Genomic DNA, 19,618 nt, shown 5'->3' on the forward strand with positions numbered 1-19,618 from the left:
AAACCTTCAAATAAGTCAAGTGTAAAAACATTAAAGCTGACTCCCTGATCAGGTACTGCCAGTAGAGGGTGTGTATAAGGAAATCGTGGGTGCACAGATCTTATTTTCCTAAGTTGCACTGTCAGAATCAAGCAAGAAATTCAAAGATCTTAAATAGAGATCTCAACTTCTATGTTTTTTTCAGGGAAATTATTTTGAAACATTGAGATAAATTTGTGTCATTAGCACCTCCACAGAAGAAACAGGTATTTAAGGTGTGGGCTTACATTTTCTTTTCCCTAACATGCTGCAATAGCAGAGCTAAAGATGAAAATTTACCTCAAGGTTTTAGGACTGATTTCTCCATTTTAACATCCATTACTGTAATGGTTTTCATGAATTGTTTGATTTTAGAATTTTGAAAATGATGAGGGAGAATCCAAATTCTCTATCAGATTAGTCTACTCTGGTGTAACAACATGATGCCTAGAAGCAATTTGCAGTCTGTGAATAGACGTTTTTATTTTTTAAAATTGTGGTTCGAGTTCTGACAATTAAGGGACACCGATGCTAACTCTGGGCAATACTTGGGTGAAGGGGTGCTGAGGTTATTTGGAAGCCGATGTACTGCTGCAGAAATAAGGTCCAGGGCTACATTAACTTCTGGGCCTCATTATCATGCTAACGGTTTACCTCCCTCTCTGATTGGGTGGGAAATGGCTGCCGGCCCGTGATGAATGAAGCAATCCATGGCCAGCCGTTGATAAGATAGAAGAGCATATTGTGTTCAGGAAGTGGGGTAGTAGAAGTTTCAGGGTAGGGAAGGTCAAAGCTTTCCCTGAGAGGCCAGTGCTCCGTGGAAAAGCCAGTAAAATATGGAAATGAAGGGTAGCAGTAAAAGCTGTCCAAACTAATCTTGAAATGGAACTCCAGTATTACTGGTGCCAGTATTACAGATTTTTAATGGGATTTGAACATTTTGAACAGGTTTTCCTTCTGAATTGCATGTCCCATTACAGAAAGGAAAGCACTTTGCCTTCTTAGCCTCTTTTTGCTTCAGTCCCAGGTTGGTCTGGCAGAAATGCTGCAGCCGCTTCCTTGCTCAGGCCTGAGTTAAAATTGCAGTCAGCTCCCAATGATGTCATCAACATCTACTATGCATGTAAGAAGGACCCTGCAACTTTGGGCAGGTGTCCTTGCTGCCTTCTGTGGAGAGTGGGTTCTAATTGCATATAGTGAGGTCCTGGGGGCTCCAGGGTGGGAAGGTTTCTGCTAGACAAGTAATGTTAAAGTTGGCACTAATACCAAAGCAAAATTCTGAGGTTGCTGGAAATCTGAAATAAAAACAAAATTGCTGAAAAAACTCAGCAGCTCAGGCAGCATCTGTGGAGCGAGAAACAGAGTTAAAAATATAAAGGTTTTTAAACCAGTAGATTGGAGGAGGGGGAAGGAAGAACAAAAGGGCAAGTTCTGTGATCGGGTGGAGGGCAGGAGAGATGAAATAGCAAAAGGTGGTTGCATCACACTGGAAATGGCGGAGGATGATCCTTTGAATACGGAGACTGATGGGGTGGAAGGTGAGGACAAGGTGAATCCTAGCAAAGTTCTGGGAAGGAGGGGAAGGGGTAAGAGCAGAAGGGTGGGAAATGGATCAGACACGTTGAAGGGCTCTGGTGTCAAACATGCTGAGGGGGAAATCCTTGGCTGAGGAAAAGCAAGATATGTTGGAAGGTATAAGTTGTCTATTCTAGGATCTCCAACTAAAATATTTTCCTGCCTTTGCTGTTTTTAGATACTCAAAGGCCTGCTGCTTTTTCATCATCGGTTTGTTTCTGTTTCAGTTTCTAGCATCTGTAATGCTCGTTTCTTTAAATGAGCTAATTTTAAGAAATTTTGCTCCCAGATTCTCCCAGTGGGTGTGCATACAGGGAATGCAGCGGTGGTATGTATTTCCCATCCAGCCAGGAAACTTGACTATTCTGACTTAAACACTTGATGTAACCAGTTATTGATTATTTTTAACCACCCTAACTTGAAAGCTATTTTGCAATTAAATACATACTCCTTTAGATTGCTCCTGAAATCCTCAAAACCCAGCTTTTTGGATCCATTCTGAAGAGTTTTCTGCACATCAGAAATTCGCTCCTTTTTCAGCTTCATTTTCATCAAAGCTTTATTATAACCCTATAAATTCAAATGTATGAGATGATGGTAATGAGTTATAAAGACATATACACCCAGGACTTAACGATAAGGGATACCATGAAGCTCATATCTAATTTCTCTGTCCTTTATTTTAACACTAATATCTAAAGACATTGAAGTACAGAGAATTGTCATACGTTGGTGTTAATCTTTGAAAGGCTGATATCACAAACAGCAATTTCTGTGCTCTTGTGGCAAGAAATCACACTCAAAAGCTACCTATAAAGAATATTGTTACAGAATATTATTTTTCCAGATAGCTGCAGCTGATAATTAGCAGCCAATTTTCTAAATGAGATGAGATGATTTTTCATTTGAAAATCAAGGGGTGGCACCCTGATACATGAGTAGTTTGTACTTTACAAAGCAGCATATTCACAGAAGCATAAGTATAAATCTATCTAAAATTTGGATTTATTTTGCACAGATACTGGACAAAAGACAGATCTAGTCAGAACTATGCAGCAAATAGTCCACTACGATGTCAACTATTGGCAGCAAACTTGCAAAAAAGAGTCAAGTAGAGACTCGTGGCTGCATGTTGTAGCTATACCTAAAATCTCAGTTCCCCCTCTGCTGAGAAAAAGAGATCCAGTGACTCCTGACTTTCAAACTGGATTTACACAGGAAAATACAAGTGGAGTTTGAGTTCCTTTTTTTATTCCAAGACAGGACGGTGAGTGACTTGGACGGGAACTTGCAGGGGGTGGTGTTCCCATGCATCTTTTTTTATTCATTCACAGGATGTGGACTTCACTGGCTTGGCCAGCACTTATTGCCCATCCCTAGTTGCCCTTGAGAAGGTGGTGGTGAGCTGCCTTCTTGAACGGCTGCAGTCCATGTGGTGTAGGTACACCCACAGTGCTGTTAGGAAGGGAGTTCCAGGATTTTGACCCAGTGACAGTGAAGGGACAGCAATATATTTCCAAGTCAGGATGGTGAGTGGTTTGGAGGGGAACTTCCAGATGGTGGTGTTCCCATCTATCTAATGCCCTTTCCTTTTAGATGGTAGTGGTTGTGGGTTTGGAAGGTGTTGTCAAAGGAGTCTTGGTGAATTCTGGCAGTGCATCTTGTAGATGGTACACACTGCTGCTACTGTGCATTGGTGGTGGAGGGAGTGAATGTCTGTGGATTGGGTGCTAATCAAGCAGGCTGCTCTGTCCTGGATGGTGTCAAGCTTCTTGAGTGTTGTGGGAGCTGCACTCATCCAGGCAAGTGGGGAGTATTCCATCACACTCCTGAATTGTGCCTTGTAGATGGTGGACAGGCTTTAGGGAGTAAAGAGATGAGTTACTTGTCACAGGATTCCTAGCCTCTGACCTGCTCTTGTAACCACAGTATTTATATGGCTAGTCCAGTTCAGTTTCTGGTCAATGGTAATCCCCAGGATGTTGATAGTGATAGTTCAGAAACTAAACTGGACTAGCCGTATAAAAGCTGTGGCTACAAGAGCAGGTCAGAGCAGGTGAGTTGCTGCAGTGCATCTTGTAGATGGTACACACTGCTGCCACTGTGTGTCGGCGGTAAGGGGAGTGGATGTTGGAAGTGTTGGATGAGATGACAGTCAAGCAGGCAGCTTTGTCCTGGATGGTGTTAAACTTCTTGAGTGTTGTTGGAGCTGCACTCATCCAGGCAAGTGGAGACTATTCTATCACACTCCTGACTTGTGTCTTGTAGGTGGTGGACAAACTTTGGCGAGTCAGGAGGTGAGTTACTCGTCACACAATTCCCAGCCTCTTGTAGCTACAGTATTTATGTGGCTGGTTAAGTTCAGCTTTTAGTCAATGGTAACTCCGAAAATGTTGATAGTAGGGGATTCAGCAATGGTAATGCCATTCAATGTCAATGGGAGATGGTTAGATTCTCTCTCATTGGAGATGGTCATTTCTGGCACCTGTGTGGTGTAAATGTTACTTGCTATTTGTCAGCCCAAGCCTGAATGTAGTCCAGATCTTCTTGTATGCAGGCACAGACTAATTCAGTATCTGAGGGGTTGCAAGTAGTTCTGAATACTGTGCAATCATCAGTGAACATCCCCATTTCTGACCTTATGATGGAAGGAAGGTCACTGATGAAGCAGCTGAAGATGGTTGGGCCGAGGACACAACCCTGAACAACTCTTGCAGTGATGTCCTGGGGCTGAAATGATTGGTCTCCAACAACCATAATTATTTTCCTAGCTAGGGGCGTGGCAAGTTCTGGAGCCCAAGTCTTCAGTTCTATTGCCGGAATATCGTCAGGGCCCATAGCCTTTGCAGTATCCAGTGCATTCAGCCGTTTCTTGATATCACATGGAGTGAATCAAATTGGCTGAAGACTGGCAGCCGTGATGCTGGGGACCTCTAGAGGAAGTCGAGATAGATCATCCACTTGGCACTTCTGGCTGAAGATTGTTGTGTATGTTCAGCCTTATCTTTTCCACTGATGTGCTGGGCTGCTCCATTATATTTGTGGATCCCCCTCCTCCAGTGAGTTGTTTAATTGTCCACCACTATTCACGACTGCACATGGCAGGACTGCAGAGTTTAGATCCATTGGTTGTGGGATTGCTTAGCTCTGTCTATCACTTGCTGCTTCCCCTGTTTGGCATGTATTGTAGCTTCACCAGGTTGACACCTTTTTAGGTATGTCTGGTGCTGCTCCTGGCATGCCCTTCTGCACTCTTCATTGAACCAGGGTTGATCCCCTGGCTTCATGGTAATGGTGGAGTGGGGGATATGTCGGGCCATGAGGTTACAGATTGTGTTCGAGTACAATTCTGCTGCTGCTGATGGTCCACAGCACCTCATGGATGCCCAGTCTTGAGTTGTTAGGTCTGTTTGAAATCTATCCCATTTAAGCATGGTGACAAATTTCCTACTCTAAATCAACATTAGTCAACCAGATGGGTTTTCATCAATAATCCAGTAGTTTCATGACCATTATTAATGGGACTAGCATTTTATTCCAGATTCATTAATTAATTGAATTTAAATTTCCCAAGTTGCTGTGGTGGGCTTTGAATGTTAGTCTGGTCCTCTGGATTACTAGTCCAGTAACACTTCAACTATGCTACCATTCGCGATACTGGAGGTTGCTGATTAGTTCATTTTGCAGTTCTTGAGAACATCAGTTATAAAATTAATCTCTACGCAACAGGGCAGTCATTAGAATTGTTTAAAATGATTTGCAAAGTGTTTCTTATGAATAAGCACTAGTTAAAAAAGAACTGTTCATGAGGGAAATATAGGGTGTAATTTTAACCCCACGAGAGATTGGGTTTGGATCAGGTAGGAAGTAAAACATTTTAAAATATCAAAATTGACCCCTACCTGCCCACATCCAGTTTTATTGGAGATGGGCAACCAATCTTTTCTCAAGAAATAGGCTATTCACTGAAATCTAAGGAGGCTGCATGCCTCTATTTTTACATGATTTGTATTTCAAACTCATGTTGACGAGGATTCCTGGGGATTGGGAAACTCAACAGGCAGAAAAGACCGTAAAGGGGCGGATCCATAAGGTAAGTGTATTCGCAGCCCTGCTTGTGGGCCAAGAACAGAAACAGTGCTTCCTCTAGACTCCACACACAAATCTATGCACAGACCCAGGATCAATCCACATCTCCCCTGCCCCTAACACCCCCGAACTCCAAGTTGCCTCCCACTAACCCCCACCCCATCTGAGACTAACATCCATTTCAACACTGCGAACCCAGCAGTCCCTCCCTCCCTTCTCTCCACTCCCAGCTATGGCCTTGTGGCACAGGATTTACTGATAGGAAGCTAGCCTGCCAACTGAAAAGTTTTAAAAGGGGCATCCCTGCTGTTAATTTCAGTAAGACATCTGGGAATCCCATCTGGAGATCCTCTCCCCATTCTCTTCATAACTGGAGTAAAAGTTGGCGCCATGATTTCCCAAGCAGTCGGTTCCATCGCACTTCATTGGACCTTAACAACTCCAGGACAAAGAAAGCATTAAACTAAGTGAATGAATATGAGTGGGAATGTATTCTAATTTTAGTGGTCATTCGTGCCTCTTAAATTACAGTCTTTATATTTGTTCACTGCTGCCTATGAGAGCCTCATGATAATTGTACTGAAAGATTGTGAATGAATATGAGTTCAAATCTAACCACACAAGTTATGGAATGGACTCAATTTAATCTGGTAAATTGTGGATTTGTTCTGGAAAGGAAAAAGACCTGGCAAGCTACCAGATTGTTGTAAAATCTCAACTAGTTCATTAACGTCCTTCAGAGAAGGGCCTCCAACCTCTAGCCAGTTTGGGCTACATGTGACTCCAGTCTCACAGTACATAATTGGATCTCAAGACAATTATGATTGGCGAGACGCCTGTCAGCCCAACAAAATCCTGGCCACTGTCTTGTCAGTATCGCCCGCATTCCAAGAACAGGTAATAACTAAATTAATCCCTACTGGTTATGAAAACAATGAATCAGATTTGATACATGAAATAGCCAACATAAATCAACCTGAAATGTGCTAATCTGTAACCAATGGAACTACTTTTATTGGCGTATTATTACATAAGATAATAGTATTATCACGCAAAAATACACCTGTTTAATGATGTCTGTAATCTGGAGTTCACTCTTCTGAATTGAGAGATCTGCTTTCACCTCCGAGTATGTATCATTTATAATGGCCAGGAACATATTCTGAAAGAGAGAGTCGTTTAAAAAATTATAATTAGTATAAATGAATGACCATTAAACTAAATAATGGGTTTATTTATAGAAATATGTTGAATTTACAACAGAAAGAGGTTACCAAACCCAACTCGTTTGTGTTTGTGTTTCCAGTTCATGTGAGCAAATAGTTCTCGTCACATTTGCCTGTCCTTTTCCAACATCACTTCAACTCTTTTCCTTCATCCACTTAGACAATCTGATGTCAAATGTTGGTATAGTATCTCCTGTAGCCACTGACCCTGGAAGTGAATTCCACAGCCTCACAATTCCTACTATCTGTCCTAAATCTATTAAATAGAATCTTGTATCTGTGGCCTCAGTCCAGACCCTTCAATTTACTGGAAACAATCTGCTTTTCTCTATTTTGTCCCATTCTTTTATCATTTTAAACTATGGAAAAAAGCTCGGTTTTTCAACCCTTTCTTTGCATTTGTATCTTGGTACCAGGGCATGTCCTAATGGATCTGTGCTGTACCTTCTCTAACCGCACCAGAGGGAGATGGTAGTAGTGGTATTGTCACTGAACTAGTAATCCAGAGACCCATGCAATGCTCGGGTTCGGATCCCATCACGGCAGATAGTGGAACTTGAATGTGGAATTAAAAGTCACTAATGCTCTTTAGGGAAGGAAATCTGTCATGTGACTCCAGACACAGCAATGTGGTTGACTCTTAAAAATGCCTGCTGAAATGGGCCTTGCAAACCCCTCAGTGATATCAAACCGCTACAAAGCGTCGACCTACTGGAAACGACAACAACAATGGCGAACCCAGGCCTGTCAACCCTGCAAAGTCCTCCTTACGAACATCTGAGGACTAGTGCCAAAATTGGGAGCGTTTTCTCACGGACTAGTCAAGCAACAGCCTCACGGAATCATATCTTACAGAGGCAGAGGTGGCGGCACATTGCTATACAGGCAGGAGGGAGTTGCCCTGGGAGTCCTCAACATTGACTCCAGACCCCATGAAGTCTCATGGCATCAGGCCAAACATGGGCAAAGAAACCTCCTGCTGATTACCACATACCCCCCCGCCCCCTCAGCTGTTGAATCAGTGCTCCTCCATGTTAAGCACCACCTAGAGGAAGCATTTAGGGTGCGAGGGGTGCAGAATGTACTCTGGGGAGGGGGAACTTCAATGTCCATCACCAAGAGTGGCTTGTACATAGTTGCTAGACTGGGCCTGCAGCAGGTGGTGAGGGAACCAACAAGAGGGAAAAACATACTTAACCTCATCACACCAACCTGCCTGCCATAGATGCATCTGTCCAATACAATATAGGTAGGAGTGGGCACCGCACAGTAGCTGTGGAGATGAAGTCCCGCCTTCACATTGAGGATACACTCCATCACGTTGTGTGGCACTACCACTCTACTATCCCCTACTCTACCATTACCATCAAGCCAGGGGATCAACCCTGGTTCAATGAAGAATGCAGGAGGGAATGCCAGGAGCAGCACCAATCATATCTAAAACTGAGGCAACCTGGTGAAGCTACAACACAGGAATGCTTGTGTGTCAAACAGCATAAGCAGCAAGTGACAGGCAGAGCTAAGCGATCCCACAACCAACGGATCAGATACAAGCTCTGCAGTCCTGCAACATCCAGTCATGAATGGTGGTGGACAATGAAACAACTCACTGGAGGAGGAGGCTCCACAAATATCCCCATCCTCAATGTTGGGGGAGTCCAGCAGATCAGTGCAAAAGATAAGGCTGAAGCATTCACAACAATCCTCAGCCAGAAGTACCAAGTGGATGATCCATCTCTGCCTCCTCCAGAGGTCCTCAGCATCACATGTGCCAGTCTTCAGTCATTTCGATTCACTCCACGTGATATCAAGAAACAGCTGAAGGCACTGGATAGTGCAAAGGCTTTGGGCCCTGACAATATTCCGACAATAGTACTGAAGACTTGTGCTTCAGAAATTTCCACACCCCTAGCCAAGCTGTTCCAGTACAGCTACAACATTGCCATCTACCCGGCTATGTGGAAAATTGCCCAGGTATGTCCTGTACACAAAAAGCAGGACAAATCCAACAGGGCCAATTACTGCCCTATCAGTCTACTCTCCAACATCAGTAAAGTAATGGAAGGAGTCATCAACAGTGCTATCAAGTGGCACTTAATTAGCAATAACCTGCTCACTGATGTCCAGTTTGGGTTCCACCAGGGCCACTCAGCTCCTGACCTTATTACAGCCTTGGTTCAAACATGGACAAAAGAGCTGAACTCCTGAGGCGAGGTGAGAGTGACTGCCCTTGACATCAAGACTGTATTTGACAGAGTGTGGCATCAAGGAGCCCTAGCAAAACTAGAGTCAATGGGAATCGGGGGAATACTCTCTGCTTGGAGTCATACCTAGCACAAATGAAGATGGTTGTGGTTGTTGGTGGTTAGTCATCTCAGCTCCAGGACATCACTGCAGGAGTTCCTCAGGGTATTGTCCTTGGCCCAACCATCTCCAGCTGCTTCATCAATGACCTTCCTTCCATCATAAGGTCAGAAGTGGGGATGGTCGCTGATGATTGCACAATGTTCAGCACCATTCGCGACTCCTCAGATACTGAAGCAATCTATCCAAATGCAGCAAGACCTGGACAATATCCAGGCTTGGGCTGACAAGTAGCAAGTAACATTCACTCCACACAGGTGCCAGGCAATGACCACCTCCAACAAGACAGAATGTTACCATCGCCCCTTGACGTTCAATGGCATTACCATCACTGAAACCCCCACTATCAACATCCTGGAGGTTACCATTGACCAGAAACTGAACTGGACCAGCTATATAAATACTGTGGCTACAAGAGCAGGTCAGCGGCTAGGAACCTGCGATGAATGATTCACTTCCTGACTCCCCAAAGCCTCTCCACCATCTATAAGGCACAAGTCAGTAGTGTGATGGAATACCTCCACTACCCTGGATGAGTGCAGCTCCAACAACACTCAAGAAGCTTGAAACCATCCAAGACAAAGCAGCCCACTTGATTGGCACCACGTCCACAAACATTCACTCCCTCCACCACTGTGGCACTGTGGTAGCAGCGTGTACCATCCACAAGATGCACTGCAGGAATTCACCAAGGCTCCTTCAACAGCACCTTCCAAACCCACAACCACGACCATCTAGAAGGGCAAGGGCAGCAGATAGATGGGAACACCACCACCTGGAAGTTCCCATCCAAATCATTCACCATCCTGACTTGGAAATATATTGCCATTCCTTAATTGTCTCTGGGTCAAAATCCTGGAACTTCCTCCCTAACAGCACTGTGGGTGTACCTACACCACATGGACTGCAGCAGTTCAAGAAGGCAGCTCACCACCATCTTCTCAAGGTCAACTAGGGATGGGCAATAAATCCTGGCCAAGCCAGCGAAGCCCACACCCCAAGAATGAATAAAAAAAAAGTCACTGGACTAGTAACCCAGAGGCCCAAGCTAATGCTCTGGGGTCATGAGTTCAAACCCCACCATGGCAGCTGGTGGAATTTAAATGTGGTTAGTAAAATCTGGAATTGAAAGCTAGTCTCAGTAAATGTGACCACAAAACTGTCATCGATTATTGTAAAAACCCATCTGGTTCACTAATGCCCCTCTAGGGAAGGAAATCTGCCATCCTTGCCTGGTCTGGCCTACATGTGACTCCAGATCCATAGCAATGTGGTTGACTCTTAACTGCCCACTGAAATGGTCTAGCAAGCCACTCAGTTCAAGGGCAATTAGGTGATGAGCAAAAAATGCTGGGCTTACCAGTGACTCCCACATCCCAGAAAAGAATAAATACAAAAAAAATCCTTCCTATAGAACACAGAGTGCTCTAAGGACTTTTAAAGCTTTTATATAGGCTTTCCATTATGTCTTTGTTTTTATATTCTATATCTCATGTTGAAACATAGAATTCCATTAGGTTTTTTAAAGGCGCTGCCTTTATCATCTTGTGAGCCTGTAACCCAATATTGCAATTAGTTTTTCTTAAAACTTTAAAAACTTCGCTTCACACCTAAAGATATTGAACTCCATCCGCTATTTTGTAGCCCATTCCCCTTCCAATCCATATTCAGCTGTGGTTTCATAATTCTAACTAAGTCACTAAGAAATCCAATATAGAATTCAGAAGAAACACCATGAACTAGAGAATGGTGAGAACAAGGGACTGCTTCCATGGGTAGTAGTTGAGATGAATAGTATAACTGTGTTCACGGGGAAGCTAGAAAAGCTCGGAGGAAGAAGAGAGTAGAGGGTTATGATGATAGAGTTCGATTTGGAAGGACAGCCGGAGACTTGACTGGCGCATAAACGTCCCATGAACTGGATGGGCTGAATGGCCTATTTCTGTGCTGTATATTCAATGTAATTCTAAGGAATGGATTGACTATGTTTTGTTATCCACTGCAATTTCTGACACAGCTCCCATCTGGTCATATCCAAATCACTGCTAAAACAGTGAACAGATTTGGATCCAGATAAAACTGACCATGTAGGACAACACTTCCCACTTCAAATCACTCTGAAAAACTTTCCTTCAGTCCACTCTCTGCTTTCTCCCTTTTAAATAACATTTAGTTTAGTTTTCTATCCCCTGCCCTCCTAAATCGTTGCATCTCAATCTCATATCTGGTGCCTTGTCAAATACCTCCCTAAAGTCCATATATGCATTATATTCACTGCATGTTCCCATCTACCATGTCTGTTATCTCCTCACAGAATCCCAAGGTCTGTCAAGCATGATTTTGAAATCAATGCTGGCTACTTCTCACTATTTTCTCTTCAGCTAGATATTTATCAATTTCATCCTTAATTAAAGACCTTAAATTTATCCCTACCACAAATCTTAACTGGCCTTTAATTACAACGGCTTTAACAGGATTCCAGGAATGCTGCACTTGAGTTTGAAAGTGAGAATGATAGGAACATAGGAACAAGGAGCAGGACTAGGCCATTCAGCCCACCAAGCGTACTCCACCATTCAATACAATCATGGTTGATCATCTACTTCAATGCCTTTTTCCCACGTTATCCCCGTATCCCTTTATGTCATTGGTATTTAGAAATCTGTCAATCCCTGCTTTAACATACTCAATGACTGAGCTTCCACAGGCCTCTGGGTAGAGAATTCCAAAGATTCACAACCCTCTGAGTAAAGAATAATTCTCCCAATCTCGGTCCTAAGCGGCTTCTCCCTTATTTTGAAATTGCGTCCCCTGGTTCTAGACTCCCCAACATCTGACCTGCATCTACCCTGTATATTCCTTTAAGTATTTTGTAAGTTTCAATGAGATCACCTCTCATTCTTCGAAACTCCAGAGAATACAGGCCCAGTTTCCCCAATCTATCTTCATAGGACAGTCCTGCCATCCCGGGGACGTCTGGTGAACTTTCATTGCACTCCCTCTATGGCAATAATATTCTTTCTAAGGTAAGGGGACCAAAACTGCACACAGTACTCCAAGTGCGGTCTAACAAGCTTCTATATAATCGAAGCAAGATTTCACTACTCCTCTACTCAAATCCTCTTGTGATAAAGGCTAACTTTCCAATAGCCTTCCTAATTGCCTGCTGCACCTGCATCTTAGCTTTCAGTGACTTATGGACAAGGACACCCAGGTTCCTTTGTACATCTACACTTTCTAATCCCATATCATTTAGGAAATACTCTGCACTTCTGTTCTTTCTGCCAGCATGGATAACCTCACATTTTTCAATTTTATACTTCATCTGCCAAGTTCTTGCCGACTTGCTAATCCTCTTGGAGCTGCTTTGCATCTTCCTCACAACACATTCCCACCCAGCTTTGTATCATCCACAAACTTGTAAATATTACATTTAGTCCCCTCATCTTAATCATTGATATATATTGTGAACAGCTGGGGCCCAAGCACTGATCCTTGCGATATCCTAGTAATCAGAAGCTGCTAAAGCAAGAATGGCCCATTTATTCCTACTCTCTGTCTTCTGCCTATTAGCCTATCCTTAATCCATGCCAGTATATTGCCTCCTATCCCATGTGTTTTTATTTTGCTGTGGGGGACTTTATCAAAAACCTTCTGAAAATCCAAGTACACTACATCCATCGACTCTCCTTTATCAATTCTGTTAGTAACATCCTCAAAAAACTCCAACAGGTTCGTCAAACATGATTTCCCATTCGCAAATCCATGTTGCCTAAGCCCAATCAGATCATTATTATCTGAGTGTCCATTTATCACATTCTTTAGAATTGTTTCTAGCATTTTCCCAACTACTGATGTAAGGCTAACAGGTCTGTAGTTCCCTGTTTTCTCTCTCCCACTCTTCTTAAATAGTGGGGTGACAATTGCTAATCGCCAGTCTGCAGGAACTGTTTCAGAATCTGTAGAATTTTGGAAGATGATCACTAATGCACCCACAATCTCCATAGCAACCTCTTTCAACACTCTGGGATGTAGAATATCAGGTCCAGGGGATTTATCAGCCTCCAGTCCCATTAATTTCTCCAATACAACCTCCTTACTAATACTAATTTCCTTCAATTCCTCATTCTGCCTAGTCCCTTGGATCTCTAATTCTGGGAGATTTCTTGTATCTTCCTCAGTGAAATCAGATACCAAATAATCATTTAGCTTCTCTGCCATTTCTCAATTCCCCATTTTGAATTCTCCTGACTCTGCTTGTAATGGACCACATTTATCTTAGCCAAACATTTCCTTTTTATATAGCTACAGAAGCTTTTACAGTGTTTTATGTTTTTTGCTAGTTTACATTCATGTTCTATTCTTCCTTTATCAGTTTCTTGGTCCTCCTTTGCTATATTCTGAAATCCTCCCAATCCTCAGGTTTACTACTATTTCTGGCAACTTTATAGGGCTATTCTTTTAATCTTATACAATCCTTAACTTTCTTTGTTAGCCACAGTTGACTGATTTTTCTGTTTGGGTTTTTGTGCCTTGAAGGAATGTATAGATGCTGTAAACTATCTAATAATTTTTTAAAGACTATCCATTGTCTGTGTACCATCATACCTTTTAATTTATTTTCCCAATCCACCTCAGCTAATTTGCTCCTCATTCCTTCATAATTTCCTTTGTCCAAATTTAACACCCTGGTTTCAGATTGAACAACCTCATTTTCAAACATAGGGTAAAATTATATCATATTATGGCCACTCACTCCCTACAGGTTCTTTTACAACAGTTTATTTTATAGGCCTTGAGATCAAATCTGTCATAATTAAAATCTGTCTGCTGCTTGTTGACTCCCTGATCTAAGCAGCCGGTAGCTAGTAAAATTGTATCAATTGGAGGCAGCCTTTGGGAATCAGAGGCAATGGGTCCCAGCAGACAGCTGGTTTCAGAGATGATCACAACTTGTGGACCTTGGAAGAACCTTGGAAGGATTCCTTGTGGACCTTGGAAGAACCTTCCTAGTCCTCTTGATCCACAAAGAAACACTTAAAAATGTAAAAACCTGCCTACCTGTACATCTTAAAGCCCTTATCCCCGGCAAGTTTTGCTTGGTGGAGAAGCTACCAATGCACGCTCACACTAGCCTCCAATCAGAACCCATTGCCATTAATGCCAGTATATCCCATGAGCTTTAATTTTGCTAAGCCAACCTCCTGTGGGGGACTTTATCAAAAACCTTCTGAAAATCCAAGTATACTACTCCCTTTTATCAATTCAGTTAGTAACATCCTCAAAAACCTCCAACAGGTTCGTAAAACATGAATTCCTATTCATGGAAGAGGAGTTTGCCAGCCAGATGCTCCATCGTAATACCTGCATTTCAATCAAGGAGTGGTTAAGTGCCTCATTCCATTTTAACAGGCAAGCTTATCCCCAGCCTGTGAGGCCTTCACTTCTAAAGACTCTGCAATTTCCTCCCTCTCCCCTGGGATCCTAGAATGTGTCTCATTAGGCCTGGGGCTTTGTCTTTCTTTATTTCAACTACGATATCTGGAAAAAAATCATTTTAGTATCATAATGTCACTCATCTCACTCTAAGCCATTTTAAGGCTCCATCCATTCTCTGATGTTCCTCCCTTTAGTAAAGACTTGTGCCATTTTTAAACTATTGTTGGAAATAGACAATGTTGTTCTCCTGGGGCCTCCAGTTTACTTATAGCAAGTTCAGTACAAGGTGCAACTTACAAGCAGAACGAAGAAGACAAAGAAAACGTAGGTGACAAAATAAATTGGACCCAAGATTCTGTTGGCATTGTCTATGTCATCAAAGTTGAAGTCACCAAGGATTATTCGAAACTGAGTGAAGCTGGAAAGAAATTAAAGCACAGTCAGATGTCAAAAAGCAGATCAAGGTTCACTTTTGCTTGTAGGCAGTGTGCTCACAGTGAGTAAACCATGACAACATCCATCCTATAACTTCCCAAAATCTGTTCCTTGTGAGTGCCATCACTGAAACAATCTGAAAATATTCTCTTCAATGAGATGTAAAAATAAGATACTTTTTTCTTGCATAACAGTAATTAGTTGATTTCAATATGAAGGTAAGCTGCCAATCATTCCAAAACCAGAAACATAATCGAGAACTGAAAGTGATAATAATCCGGACAATATTCACAACAATCACCGTTTGAGTCCAGTGCTTTATTTTAATGACAGTTCTTATACAGTGTGTTGAATAATGATTTTTTTGTTATTGTACGATATTTTGTATTGCTGAATAAAATATTCTATATTAATTTGTTCCACATCTAAATTGTTTAATAATGTTTGCCTCCAGTGTAGAATGCAGAAAAGTTTCAATGAAAGAATCACTGAATATCCACCTTTGAGCATTGTGCAAGCCAAGCACACCCTCTCCACATAAACTCACTTTTTACACTAGAGTTTGTCACATATTTTGTGCAAACATTTATAATTGACAAACTCCACGCCAAGTTTCATATGATGGAAAATTCCTATGTCAACAATGTCTGCCTGTTACAATGTAATTGCAAGCCTCCTGCCAACATGTGATGCTATTGCACCTCCCAGATCTTCTCCCCATCTAACAATGTAGTAGATTTTTAATGTACAGCCTGGATATTAACTGGAAGTGAAAATCATCTTCCCATTATTGAAACTGATTCAGTTTTATTTCTGTGGACGATTCCTGCAATGGGAAGCAAATTTGCAGCATTAGCTTAATGCTCAGGCATTAAGTTGAAAACTAACTATATATTTTTAAAAAAATTTACACTATTCATTTTTATTTTTAAAATATTTCCTTGGTAAGTTCTGCTCATTTTTACTCAAGCTGTTTAATCCACAACATTTTTGTCCATAGTCTGCTCCACAGAAACTCCCAGGCCTCCTGATATTGTACCCTGTACTTTCCTTTCACATTTTGGACATGAGCTCCCCCTCCTGCCTCTTTAGCTTATCTCCTCAGTTTCTGGTCCCTAGAAGGAAAAAACAGTAAAAACTGGGAAATGAGAATACTGGTCTGAACTGGGCTTGTGTGCCTTAAAATCGAACACCAGTAACAACGGGGAAATAAGAGTACTGGACTGAACTGTTCTTTCCTTCTGGGTTAGCCACACTCTAAGGTCAACTCTTCTTCCTTGGCTACACTTCCCTCTCCTCTCCACAGTCCTGCCTCAGAAGACTGAGTTTCTCCCCACCTAGGTTGATATGTCACCTATTGACAGGAGACTGGCATCCGATTAACAGTATCTCAATCAGTCAACAGCACCACTGCCTTGAATCACTTTATAACTAAATCATATGTCCATGTTACTCCCTCAATCCCATGTACCCTTATGTTGTGCATCAACATTTTGTGTGGCACCTTATCAAAAGTCTTTTGAAAATCCAAATATATTACATCCATTGGTTCCTCTTTATCGACCCTGCTAGTTCAAAAAAACACTAATCGATTTGTCAAACATGATTTCCCTTTCATAAAGCCGTCTAATTTTATTCTAATTTTCTATGTGCCCTGTTATCACTTTGTTAATAATGGATTCCAGCACTCTCCTGGTAACTGTTGTCAGTCTAACTGGCCTTTAGCTCCCATTTATCTCTCTTCCTCCTTTCTTGAATATCAGTATTAATTTTCATATATACATTGGCGACAATCAGTTCTGCCTCACCACCACCTCTCTCTGCCACTCTTTCTAAATGATCAGACTGCTTATCTGACATCCAGTACTGGATGAACAAAAATTTGCTCCAATTAAATATTGAGAAGACTGAAGCCATTGTTTTCAGTCCCCACTCCAACTCTGTTCCCTCACATTCCCTCACTACTGACTTCATCCCTCTCCCTGGCACTTTTCTGAGACTAAACCAGACTGTTCTCAGCCTTGGTGAGATATTGACCTTGGGATCAGCTTCTGACCAGATTTCTATGCTGTCACTACGACCACCTATTTCCACCTCTGTAACATTGCCCAACTTCACCCCTGCCTTAGCTCATCTGCTGCTGAAACCCTCATTCATGCCTTTGTTGCCTCCAGATTTGACTATTGCAATTCACTCCTGGCTAATCTGCCACATTCTACCCTCTGTAAACTTGAGGTCATCCAAAACTCTACTGCCCTTGTCCTAATTCGCACCAAGTCCTGTTCCCAATCATCCCTGTGCTCACCGAGCTTCATTGACTCCCATCCAACCAACACATCAATTTTAAAATTCTCATCCTTGTTCTCAAATCCCTTTATGGTCTTGTTCCTCTCTGTCTCTGTAATCTTCTTCAGCCCCACAACCCTCAGAGATAACTGTGCTTCTCTAATTCGGGCCTCTTGAGCATCCCCAATTTTAAATGCTCTGCCATTGGTGGCTGTGCCAAAGCGCTAAGCTCTGGAATGCCCTCCCTAAGCCTTTCTACCACTCTTTCTTTCTTCAAGATGCTTCTTAAAATCTACCTCTTTGCCCAAGTTTTTAACCATCTACTCTACTATCACCTTATGTTCCATGGCTTAACCCTGCTGTAATGACTCAATGGAGCTGACAGGTTTCAACAAGAAACAGCTAAACATTATTTCGAGAGCTTATCAGGTGCTACACACTTGATCAGGACTGTCATCAGGAAGATCTGCCCTCCCGGATTGCCTGTGCTTAAGGTTCACTGGTCGGAGCCTTAACAGAACATCACATGACCCCTGATGGACAGTAGGAGGGGGGTTATACCCTCAGTTACCACATTTCCTACCCCTTTAGTTTTTTTTTACAATTTCTATTAACAGGAAACACTTGAACATCCAACAACATATGCATATATACAACTTCAGGTGATTAAAGATCAAGTCTCTGAGGTGCTCTCCTCATATGGCTAGAGCAGTGTAGCTCTACCCATTGAGGTTCCTCAACAGGATCGACAGGATTTGGAACTGCAGCCTGAGACACTTCATCAGAAAGTGGCAGTTCAGGGTTTGGCAATTCTACAGAGACATTGGATATGCCTATTCTAGGTCAATTAGTCACCTCAGGAATTCAAAGTTCAACGTTAATCATAGGCGGAATAGTTGGTTGTTGCAATGTCTCTTTATTATGAATATGATCAGCTTCCACTTGTACTTGGAAAGATAATGAACCAGAGTCTGAGACAATGGTTCCAGGAACCCAACAAGGTCCGCTTACGAAATTTCACATGAATACTGTGTCACCTACACCTTGCTGTGTATAACGTGGTTCAATTTTTGATTACTCTGATTCTGCTCTACCTTGTCCTCTAAATTTGGAAACACCAGACTTATCCATGTCCATAGGCAGCATTTCATCAATAATTCAGTTGGTGTTGAACTCTAAGTCGAATGTGGTATTGTACAATAACTGAAAAGAAAGAGGGAAAGTTGGGATTCCAGAGTGTCTTCTGATAACCTTTTTATATCAGACTTGGAAGTTTGTACAGCTCTCTCGACTGGACCATTCAATGAGGGATGCCAAGGAGCTGTCTTTATTTAAATAAAAATACCTGGAAAAACTCAGCAGGTCTGACAGAACCTGCAGAGAGGAACAGTTAACATTTCGAGTCCGTATGACTCTTCAAACAGAACTAAGGAAAAATAGATAGGAGGTGAAATATAAAGCTGTCTTTATATAGTGGATTCCATTCAGATCCTTGAATTTTGAAACTTTGTGGTGGGAAAGGCTGTACCGTTACCAGGAATGACAATTTCCTAAGCCATTCCATGCTAAAACAGTGACGCAGCTTCTCTATAGTTACGTTCGATGTTGGTGATTTGACTTCATATACATCCATCTATTTAGTATGTGCATTGACAATCAATAAAAACACGGTACCTAAGAACGGCCCTACATAATCAATATGTAGTCTAACTCAGGGTCGACCAGGCCACTCCCACGGATTCAGTGGAGCTGAAACAATGACAATGGAGCCAGTGCTTGACCATGCTTTCAATGTTGCTGTCAATGTATGGCCACCAGACATAGCTTTGTGCAAGCATTTTCATCCTTGATATGTCTGGATGTGCACTGTGAAGCTCTGTCAAGAGTGGTTCACTACCTTGTGATGGGACAACAACTCTTGATCCCGACAACAAAATTCCATCTTGACAGCTTAATTCTGTGTTTCGAGCATGGAATGGTCTCAACTCTTCAGGCACAGGCGAATTTGGCCATTTTTGCAAAACAAAGTCTCTGACAAGATTGAATCTCTGTTCATCCAATTTCTAATTTTCTTTGCACACAAAGGCAAAGAATCCAGAAATTCAGTAATAGCACAACTACTTGTGGCACTGGAGCATGTACAATGCAATCTGGCAATGGGAGATGACTGAGTGCATCCACATTTG

At 42.2% G+C, this 19,618-nt stretch overlaps 1 protein-coding gene across 1 annotated transcript in view; it reads right to left on the reverse strand.

Annotated features, from left to right (window-relative positions):
* The window catches only part of pkd2l1 (polycystic kidney disease 2-like 1), a 161,169-nt gene that overhangs the window by 10,593 nt on the left and 130,958 nt on the right, over positions 1-19,618 (reverse strand). The window contains exons 9-11 of the mRNA XM_041209263.1: positions 15,009-15,129; positions 6,746-6,844; positions 2,042-2,163 (exon numbers count right to left, since the gene is read on the reverse strand). Coding sequence (XP_041065197.1) covers positions 2,042-2,163; positions 6,746-6,844; positions 15,009-15,129 — 342 coding nt within the window. The remainder of the gene's footprint in view (positions 1-2,041; positions 2,164-6,745; positions 6,845-15,008; positions 15,130-19,618) is intronic.

Source organism: Carcharodon carcharias, chromosome 17 (genome assembly GCF_017639515.1).
Source record: "Carcharodon carcharias isolate sCarCar2 chromosome 17, sCarCar2.pri, whole genome shotgun sequence".
Classification (NCBI taxonomy): domain Eukaryota; kingdom Metazoa; phylum Chordata; class Chondrichthyes; order Lamniformes; family Lamnidae; genus Carcharodon; species Carcharodon carcharias.